The sequence below is a fragment of the Vitis vinifera genome, chromosome 1 (genome assembly GCF_030704535.1).
Source record: "Vitis vinifera cultivar Pinot Noir 40024 chromosome 1, ASM3070453v1".
Classification (NCBI taxonomy): Eukaryota; Viridiplantae; Streptophyta; class Magnoliopsida; order Vitales; family Vitaceae; genus Vitis; species Vitis vinifera.
Window position 1 is genome coordinate 10,949,758 of NC_081805.1, and position 11,381 is coordinate 10,961,138.

General features: G+C 34.6%; 1 protein-coding gene across 1 annotated transcript; it reads right to left on the bottom strand.

Moving 5' to 3' along the window:
* Positions 1–5,065: 5,065 nt before the first annotated feature.
* Positions 5,066–7,686, bottom strand: LOC100241577 (homeobox-leucine zipper protein HAT5). The gene is made up of 3 exons (XM_002269569.5): positions 7,279–7,686; positions 5,699–6,093; positions 5,066–5,627 (listed from the first exon to the last, which is right to left on the bottom strand). Exons 1-3 carry the CDS (start codon positions 7,403–7,405, stop codon positions 5,184–5,186), a joined length of 966 nt encoding a protein of 321 aa, XP_002269605.2. The 5' UTR covers positions 7,406–7,686; the 3' UTR covers positions 5,066–5,183.
* Between the last annotated feature and the right edge of the window lie 3,695 nt (positions 7,687–11,381).

Sequence of the window (11,381 nt, forward strand, 5' to 3'; positions counted from 1 at the left end):
ATGAACTTGGTTTCTATATGATACATGGTTTTCTCTCAGAATTCTGGACAAGGACTGTCTCTCTTCTAGAGAGATTTTATCTCAAGTATCTGCGACAAAGAAATATGGAGCAAATCTTTTCTTTAGGGAAGACATTCAGTTGGCTGGAAAAAATGTGGATATTTTAGTTTGAAAGAGACTATTGAAAGATGCCTGTGATTCGCATCCTTTTCTTTCATGACAGGAAGTCATAATGGGCATGAAATCTTTCTTGGATAATATGATTGGAAGTGGACAGGCAATGACAAATCCATATAATTAATTAGGTGCTTTAAGAGTAACCTGACTATTTTGTATTCTGTTCTGTAGATGTTTGAGATATTATACATTTCATCATGTTTAATGGTATGTTAAGTTTACTTTGTCTTTTAGCCTGCATTCTTAGGGTTAAGATTGTGTATCTTTCTGGTAAATAATTCCGTCTTTCTTCAACCTTTGGCAGCTCAATGGAGATACATAACTCTATTTTGGATTGATGCTAAATAAGATAGTTATTCATAACTGTTTAACAATTGCGGTAAGCAAATGAATGAGGTTATGACTGCAGGAGTATGGAGCTAGAGTTGGATCAGTAAAGAAGATATCTTGCAGGTGTAAGTTGGAAATTATGTCCACTAAAGGAGGAAGACCAGCTAAAAGGGAATTTCAGGAGAATGGTGGAGTTATCTCTTAATAAGGTCAAGGAATTTCTGCCACAGGGACTTCTGGATAGGTATAATGGCATTACTTTTATGAGCTAGTTTACCTCTTGATAGAAAATATACTTAGAGGAGCTTGGCTTATTCTACATTGTATGGATTGGATTATAGGGTTGCCGCTTCAGGTATGGGTCTGGTGCAGTGTGTCAGATGTTCCTCCTTCCACAATTCCTATATTTAATGAATTTCCTTTAGGAATAGTGTTGAGAACCAGAGGGTAATCACTCAAGCATCCAAATAGAACAAAGCTAGGGGATTTAGCCAATTACATAACTGACCTGCCTTCTGTTATCAGTGTCTGTAACCAGGGATACAATTTTTATCAGGTAAGTCAATGAGGGTTGGGCGGTTTCCCATTTTTCTTCCTTATACAGGGACCAAAGTTATGGTATTATAGGATTTGAATTCCTTGATTACTTTTAAGAAATGCAAATGTGCATTGAACTCGAAAGCCTGGAGTTGGTAAAGGTTTTCGCCATTGGGTATCATGAACAAATCATCGCCTTACTATGATGATTTAATTGAGGAGAATGAATGGAACAGAGACAAGATGATTCGGTGGGTAATTTCTGTAGAAATTTTCTTCTTTTTTAATCATCTCATTGGGGATTTTTCTAGATTTTCTGGGCTTCTAAATGCATTTGCTTTCTTCCTTCAGAGAATTGTTGATAGATTAATTTTCCATTATCTTTTAATCCTGGAGGGGTATTGAGAGTTGCTAACAGCTTACCCTGTGAAATTGGTCTGTGCCTATCTTGAATGGTTTCAGTGTCGAATTCTTATTAGCTGGCTGCTCTTAGGAATTTGAAATGGATCCCTCTCAAGGGAGAATACCAAGATGAATCTTGAGGGAAATATATATCTTCAGTATTGCAGTTTTGCTGTGCCATTGAGCAAGTCTCACCTTCTGCCAGATCAAAAATCTGCTCTGCTGAGAAGCTTCTGCCCTCAGAGGCCTTTTACTGGGATACTAGGAAGAATTTCACATGCTAGGGGTTAAAGGATTATGGGCTTTCTGCTTTTGCATAATGTCATAGGGGATCGTTTTCATTTTTGGTGCTGTTTTTCGATTAAACTTTTGGAGTGATATTAAGAAGCAAGTAGCTTTGGCAGCTTCAGTTGTTCACAGTCAACGCTGTTGCAACTTAGAGAGGCAAAGTAGCAAGCATGCCCATATACTAGATTCTTTTGCCTGCCTGACCTTCCGGGTGCTTTTAGGGCAAGTTTAAGTTTGGTTCCACATTTAGAATCTGGGCTTCATGGGGGACTTTCTCCTGTTCATGATCCATGATTGTCGAGTGTGCATTAATTGAAACACAGGTTTTCTAGTTATGAGGTTTAGCTTATTTGAATGTCTTCTTAAATAAAGGGTACGAGCCCTGTGTGTTTTCTTGGTGATGTGGAATACAAGTCGGGAATGGTTTCTTCTTGCTTGCTTCTTCTGGAATTCTCAAGTCCTCATTTTGGAACCATGGAAATGAATCTGAATTGATCCTGCTGGTGGGTCAAAAGATCCTGCAGAACCACAACCTATGATGAGACTGGGTGGTCTAAAATTTTGAGAACTGGACCATGTTTGATTATAAGCAGCAAGCTTTGATTTACAGACGGGTAGGTAGAGTGAAACTTGATTTGGAAATTCTGGGAGCCCAGCCGGAAAGATATTGATGGGTGGGGGGGCAGGTTGATAATTTGGCAGCATAAACATTGTTGCTCATTTTTATTTTAGGCTTTTGTTATGACCATCCATAAAAAAGCTAACTAGAAGTCTAGAACAGATGCTGCTGTGTTTAACACGGCAAAACAAACCAACCTAGTATATTCCTTGCTGGTTGGAGCAAATCCTAGAGCGACATAATTACAACAGTCGATACGTTAACGTGGATTTGACTAGTTTTCTATAATTTTAACCTTAAAAAAAATAGAGGAACGCCAGGTTAGCGAGAAGTGGGAGGGACAGAAGGATGTTGCTTGGTAAAGAATCAGGATTGTCCCATATACAGCTGCCTAGAGTGGGAGGAAGGGATGAGATAGAATTGGAATGGGGAAAGGCATGTAAAAAGCACACACATTTGATCCCACCAACACACGAGGGAGAGTACAGAGTAGCTGCATTTGGGCTAAGATTGGCCTGGAGGGGGTTGAGTCCAAGCCCAATGCAGCTGAAAATAGAAACAATCCATCAGGCTACAGACTCTCTGACAGGGAGACGTGGTGGCAGGTAGGTGAAGAGGGACCACCTAGAGGGACATGGGAGAGGGGTTTGTGTTGTGACAGACAAGAAAGCCAATCTCAATCTGAACTCTGAAGGTAGGGGGTCCCCCTCCCTCCTTAGGGCCTCTCGCCTACATCACATCCCATTCCCCTTCTTATCTGCATCTCCTGGAACGGAATAAATGAAAAGGACTATTCTGCTGCGGACCCCACCTCCTCTTTCAACCAGAACCGTTCATTAGCTGCCAACTCCCCTTACATCTCAGACCTCAGATGGGGCCCTGACCCATATGGTTCCGTGGTCTACGCTGCCTGCGTTGCTGTTGCGTGCCATTTTTGAACACACCTGCACTCCCCACCTTCAACTCCCTCCGGTCACTGCCGCACACGTCGCCGACAACCCCTTGTCTCATTCACCTCCCCTTCCCCCACATTGTAATCAACAAATTTTGACCATCAGTTTGAGGCACCCCCATCTCCCATACCTTTCTTCCCATAAAAAATGATTGATATTAACATTTTTCAAACAATTTTTGTCAAGTGCTGCATATCACGGGTTCTTTACTTCTTTAGCTGCCAACGCCTTTTTTTTGCTTAAGATTTTTCTCATCAATTGTTAGCCTTTTGAATTCGTTAAGTAGTTAGTGTCTATTTTCCATTTGTAACACTCCTATGTGGTTGTGCCAAACTGCCAACAGAGTGACTGTTGTTGCCATGTGATTGAGCAGTAAGTGAGATTGAATAGGATTTTAACTTGACAGAAAAATCAGATGCCAAAATGGGGTGTAGCCATACTAGCTATCTAGCTCTTCTGCCACAACTCTCAGCTTTGGATTCCTGGAGCATGGGCAATGCACGTGGACATGAGCCAGTGAGCCAGGATCATTACATTCATCACTTGATGGCTTCTGCTTTTTTTTTTTTCGTGGATATGCAACTTAATCATCATAACTCATAACTAACTACTCATCCAAACCCATACTCAATCCGTGGGACTCTGACAAAGTAAATGATGAAAGAAAAAGTAAATCAGCATGATTTTGTTGACTTGATCATTGGATTTCAATGTTGGTATGCTTTATTTTGGAGTAGTCTTCAAAAACCACGCTGTTATTAGCTATATTTGAGACAGTTCATTTCAGGAATGCTACTCCAAAATTCGTTAGAGTGCATATTTATCCATTACATTATGGGCGGATGAACAATTGAAGTTGAATTCATTGGCTCAACTGTGATAAACTTGTAGTACTCACTCTTTGGTCTTTTACCAGGATGAAGTAATGGGTATCTATATTTTAATAGAATGAATAAAGTATGCAACCCAACCGCATCAGCATCATATTCCATCACAGACGAAATCTTGATAAAGAAATAAGGGGTGGTTGCAGGAGATAGAGCTTGAATTTTTTTAAATCTGGAAGACCAAATTGTCAACATCTTCAACAAAGCCGTAGATGCTAAAAGTCCTTGCCCATTGAACAACATGTCCTAGAAAAACTAGTTTCAAGTTATGACTTTGGAGAGTGGGCGTCCTATTTTTCTCTCCATCCCTTTCTTTGTTTCAAACAGAATTATCATTTTAAAAAAAATAAAAAATCACTGCTAGCTTGTCCACTCCGGATGACAGGGTTAAGTGGCACATGGATTACGACACTGTTCTCATTTAGTCTTCTAGCCTTTCTCATGGTCAGATAAATTTTTTCCACATACCCCTCTTTTCACGCTGCCTGTGTTTCAACCCAATTGTCAAGTTGTTTGAAAAAGAATTACCCATCTCAAGAACCGAAATATTTGTTTTCATTATGTTTTTGCTAGTGTGCTCTCTCTCATTACAGAAAATTTTGGTTCTGGCAGTATTCTGTTGGACAGAGATTATGGCTTTCTTCTTATTTACTCTTTATATGTAAGTGTACTGTTTTTCCTTTTCAGGTACTTCTTCACATGCTGTGGAACTGTTTAATCTTGTCAGGGCAATGAACCATGTCATGCCTAGCATTTTTTGCAGTAAAGATGAATTATTTACTTCCCTATAGTTAGCCTGAATGCTTGATGTGGTCTATGAAAAGAAGCTAAAAATACCATATCCAAGAGCCAAAAATTCCAAACACCACATCTGGTTAAGAGAGAGACCATTTGGACTTATTGCTTATTAACCATAATTACAGCAAGACGCTTTAAGAAGTAGCCGAAAACTGCATGGCAAAATGGGAGCCTATGTGCTAAAATGATCATTCAGTAAGACCAGAACCAAAAGGGCTGCTCTTCAGCCGGCAATCCAAGATTACAAGCATTTGCAGGTGGGTCAGGGTAAGAGCAGTCTTCGAGCTTTGGGAAGCATAGTGGAGGGATGAGGCTCTTGCTTAGGTTATCTTCTTCGTCTTGAGAGAACTCCGACTGATCTGGCTCAAAGATCTGAGAGGAATCTGCTGGCTCCAACAGCGAAGAATGATTCCCATCAGTGTAGAGTGGGCTGTCCGAATCAAAAACATCACTTTTGGCTGAACTTGCATCTTCCTGTTTACAGAAGAGGATTGGTGCATTGGGTGGTACATGTTCAGAAACTCTATTGGGAATTGCTTTCTGAGATTCTGCATGTGATGGACTGATGTTCTCCAATGCTTTTGTTTTCTCCCCTTCTTTCTCCCCGATCAGCGCTTTGTCCGTCAGCAAAAGGAGCTGTTGGGCAGAAAAATAAAGCATTAGAAGGGGAATACGAGATGATATCTTCTCTAAACATCAAGCATTACCTCAGTTTTAAGTTTTTCCTTCTCTTTCAGGATGCAATCATAGTCAGCCTTGAGGCTATCATAGCTAGCTTTCAAAGAATCATAGTCCTTCTCCAGCTGTTTGGTCTTGAACCGGGCTCGTCTGTTTTGAAACCATATTGCAACCTGCCGTGGCTGCAGCCCAAGCTCCTTTGCAAGCTGGTTCTTCCTCTCTGGTTCAAGCTTATTCTCCACCTCAAAATTCCTCTCAAGAAACTGAACTTGACCGGCTGTGAGCCGCCTTTTCTTCTCGGGTCGATGAAAGCACCCCTCAAAATCCTCATCGCCATTTTCTTCCTCATGGAGTGTTTGGAAGAATGGCCTATCTTTTGTGTCGTCTCCACCAACACCTTCAAAGTTTACGACGGATTTAGAACCTGAAACAGAGACATAAGCATTAGATGGCCCCAGCTTCTTCCAATTATGAATTATCATATCTATATCTTTGCTACATTATAAGGACTTTAACAAGGTCATCGCCCTTTGATTTGTTTTTCAATGTTTCCATCTAAGTTAAAAGTATAATCTTTGGTTGCAAAAAAAAAAATAATAAAAAGAGAATGAATCGACTTCTTCATTTCCACGAACTCAAGACTCGGGCCAAATACAATTATGTTGATCCACTGAAGAACAATTTTTGACATTTTTTTTCCCAGAAAGCACAACACCATAATAAATGATCAGATTCAGAAAGCAAACACCATAATAAATTATCAGATTCAGAATTCCACTTTATTTTCTCACCAACCAAACAGCGGGCAAGGGAAATTCATGAACAGAGAAGCTGGCACCAGCTAATTAGATATACCGCCAGACTTGATTCTTAGGACAAGAGAAAGCAGATTAACCTCATAAAAGGAAATTATACCAAAGCAGAGCGGAGTGAAGTGAGAATTGTATTGAAAAGTTTGCAACTGTCACTTCATCATGAATATCTACCAATGGGTACTCTGCTCTGCAACTGAGAATCAACACAAACCCCACAAACAAAGGCATGACACTACGTTTGTTTCATAGTTCCTTCACAAACCACGTAATTTAACTTGACGAGTAAATGAAAAAAGAAAAGGAAAATCGAAGTCACCCAATTAACCACATAACAGAGATTATTGTCAGATTTGGAACAAAAATAATTACATAGGAAAAATTTTCAAATTTCATAAAAAAATTATCAACCCCTACAAATAGAAAAAGGAATATGCCACTATTCAAGCACGCATGTATGCCAAAGTCATCCCCAGAAAAAACCCATGTTGCTCCGTTTGGTTGATGAGAAATAAGAACTTTTTACTGAAGACACGCCTCCACTGAACTGAACATAATACTGGGTCTGGTTGAGTTATGGCTATCATTTCAAAGACTAAAACAACAAGAACAATTTGGTTAAATTTCATTTTTCTTCTCTTTTCCTCCGTTTCCTGACAACTAAACAAAGAGTTGATATAAACTAACAAAAAGAAAGAGCAACGAACCCGAGAAAACAGGGAAAAATGATAACTCACACGACCCAAAACCCAGAAACAAAAGAGAAGTAAGAAAAAGAAGATTTAAAACGAAATTACCATGGAAAGTAGTGGAAGAATCGGGAATCCAGAAAGATTCAAGAAGCTCTGAAGGAGAGGGAAGTGTTTCCTTACGAAGTAAAACGGCCATGTTTGAACCGCCACCATACAGTTTCCTACCGTCCATAGATTACTGAATATGAATTTAAGATGAGCTAAGGGGTCATGTTAATTTATTGGGAGAATAAGCAAGGGCGGTGTGTTGAATTTTGATCTATGGCTTGTGACGAAAGAAGCTTGTGATGAGAATTATGGTAATGTGGTAAGTTTGAGAGTAGGGAGACCTCACACCCATCACTCGCAACAACAACGACTGCTCAAACTTTGAATGGAAATTCTCTTATGAGAGAGAGATTGAGAGATTTCCTCTACGGGAGAGAGAGCCTAAGAGATGTTATAACTTATAAGAGGGCGAGTGAAGGGAAGGATTGATTTTTCATCTAGGTGGGTGGAGAGCCTTGTTTGAAGTTACCATGCTACCCCTACAAATATTAAAATCAAGAAATAAATTAATCAAGTATGTAACTTAAAAGAGTTACTTTTATAAGTGTTTGTATTGAAGCTACCGTGCTTGTTGTAAAGCTTAATACTTATTATTGAATTTTTATTTTTAAGTATTAAGATTATTAAATGAAATTAACTTAAAATTTATTCTAAATTATCAAATCGATATATTTATCTTTATAAACTATAAGAAAAAATAGGTTTTAATTCACTAATTAAAAAAAATATAGAAAAAAACTCAAATATTTATAAATTATATTTATCATCACCCATTTAAAAATATTTTAAAATACATGTACTTTTTTATAATTCAAATAATTAATTCCTAAGATGACCCTTTTACATATCAATAACACCAATTAACAACTTTTTTTTTGTCGTGAGAATTGATTTGAGATTAGTAAAATAAGAAAATTCAAAAAATAAAAATACAATTAAACTAAAAAAAATAAAACTTTAATGCTAAAAATATAAAATAAAATATTAATTTTAACTTAATTAAAACACTCTAATAGAAAATATAAATATGAAGAAAAAATTGGAAATACAATGAGTGTAAATATTTTAACTTAATTTTTATATATTTTAGTTTTAATTGTATTTTTAAAATTTTAAATTTCTTATTTTATTATTGATGTCAACTAACAAATTTTTTATTAAATTTTATTAAATAAAATGAGAAGATGAGGGAATTTATATAATACACGATATAAAATCATTATTAAATAAAGAATTAGAAAGATTTTATTTATCGCTTGAGAATCCCAAAGAATTTTTTTCACAATAATTTGTATCTCATATTATATAATAAAAATTTATAATATATTTATTTTTAAAACACTTTTATTAAATTAAAATGATAAGTTAATTTTATATAATTTTATTTAATATTATGAAGTAAAAAGAGTATTTCAAAAAATAATTATTTGGGTTATGAAAAAGTGCATATATTTTAAAATATTTTTAAATGAATGAAGATAAAATTGATTTATAAAAGTTGAAGTTATTTTTTCTATATTTTTTCAAATTAGTGAATCAAAACTCATTTTCCCCTAAATTATAATTACAAAAAATTAGGTTGAGTAACAATAAAAGTCGTAGAGTAGTAAAAGAGAGTGTGAAAGTAATTAGAACAAATAAAAGTAAAAAGGTAAAATAAATAGTGGATTAAAGAATAAGTTAATAGTTTTACTTATTACTTAAAAGTTGTTTTTATCTTTTAAATCATATCATTAAGTTATTTTATCAAATATACTTAATTCACTTAATGATTTAAATTGGATTATTAAATCACTTTAAGTTATTAAATTGATTTACCAAATACACTGTACATGTAGTCATGTTGTTATTCAATATTATACTCACTCTCATGTAAATATAATATTTTCATAATCACTCTCATGTCATGTAGATATAATAGTTTTGTCTTATGCCCAATTGGATTGCAAGATGGATATCATTTTTAGAATTAGATATCAATTTTGATATCATTTGTAATTATTAGATAGACTTTTTTTATAAGATTAAATATCAATTTTGATAATATTTATAATGTCTCGCTCTAACAATATAGATAGTGTTTAGACCTCATAGATCTTCTGACTTTAAAACATACATGATTAAAAAAAGTTTATAGACATTTAGGAAGACTTAATTAATCATTATTGTCATTCTCTTAATAAAAGAAAACAAAAGGGTAACATAATGGAATCATACCGTACAAGAGTGAGGTTAAATCAAAGGAGAAAAGAAAGGTGGAAAAGTGGGCAACATTTTATGTAAAATTCATTGAATTAGAGAATAGAGAAAAGAGAAAAGGAAAAACTTTCTTTCGGCTATTCATTTTTTGGTTCTTAAAAAGATTTGAAGAAAATATAAAAGAAAGAAAATATGAATGAAAAGTATAAGAAAAAAAAAATAAAGAAAAATAAAAAATTGAGCTACTTATTTTTTGGTTCTTAAAAAATTTGAGAGATATTTTCGTTGATATTTTTTACCAACAATCAAACATAATAAAATAATTTTTTTTTTATATTTTTTTATTTCCTTAATACTTTTTGGGAACCAAATATAACCTTATAAGTCACATTTATTCAAACCTCAAAATGCCTAAAACAGCTTAGGTAAGGAGTCACCCATTGATCCTTCTCATTTGTGAATAATGACATTGTTTACACATGGCCAACCAACCCTGTTGGATGATTATGATAATGCCTTCACATTTTTTTTGTTTCTTTCTTCACTCAATCCAAAGTCCATGCACACAGCAGAGTGAGCATCAACCTTCCATCATTTTAGTGAGTGATCCCAAAATAATATCAACTTTTAAATTACAATAAAAGACTTAAAAGTGAAAATATATGCCAAATTAACTAACAGTTTAGAGTAGAATTTAAAATTCTTTTGATGATAAAGAAAAAAGAGAGAGAAGTGAGTAAAGGGCAAATGGGGAAATGAGGAAGAAGAAAAAGAAGGATGAGAAGGAGGTGGGGGGTGAGGAAGACAACAAAGGGAGGAGTCGAATCAGTCGTAATCAAAAGAGGGTCTCGGAATTTAGGGGGGGTGATGAGTTACCACCCCCTCGCCTTATGGGGCACCGTCCCTACTCATTTCTCTTATATTTCATAGGCTACCGAGTACCGACTCTTTCTCTTCTTTCTAATTGGCTAATTTCTCCTCTCACCAGCAGCCGCGTCTTCTTATCTCGGCTGCCCCTCCTCCTCCCTTCGCTTTCCTCCGTCTCCAGCCGTTTGGCTCCAGCCGCTCTTCAGGTGCCGGTGACCAATGGGAGGCACAGTTAGATGACAATTACACTTCTAGGGCGGTGTTTAACCTAAAATTGGGATAGATGTTTCATACTACAAATATTTTGAAAAATCTAAGTGATTTTTAAATATAAATAATTAAATTATTCTTTATTTAACACAATTGACTTATTAGTTATTATTAAAAGTTATATTCATGATATAAAAAGAAATCGATTCATTAGCCATGTTAGTTCTTTTGTAAAAAATTTTAATTAATCCCTTCATGTAGAATAAAGGTATCTTAGTATTTTATTTTATTTTTTGAATTTAAAAGTGATAAATTGGTCATTTATTTTCAAATATTTTCATTTTATTATAGCTTATCCCTATTTTGCCCCAAACCTATAACAATAATTGGGAAAATTGAAATAACATGTAATATAATGAAAATATTTTAAATATATATATATCAATTTTTTTATTTTTTTAATTAAAAATAAAATACATTTTATTTTATATAAGAAGACTAATTTTTTTTAAAAATAATTTTAAACATCCTTTCTCTTTTATGACTTTATCATTAGTTATTACAAGTAAAACAAATATAATTTCTTGGATTTCAATAAACAAAGGTGAGAATTTTCTTTGTATTGATAACTTGGAGATTTTAATTTTATATTTTATTTTATATTTATTGATTATTTTTTTAATTAATTTTATTTTTATTTAAAGTTTTTGAAGCCCTATTTAGATGGGTTGTTTGTTTGTTTTTTTTTTTTTTTTTTTTTTTGTGAAGTTTTTAGAATGAAAATTACTTTTTAGTTGGCTAGTGAAAACACTATGAAAAAGGAA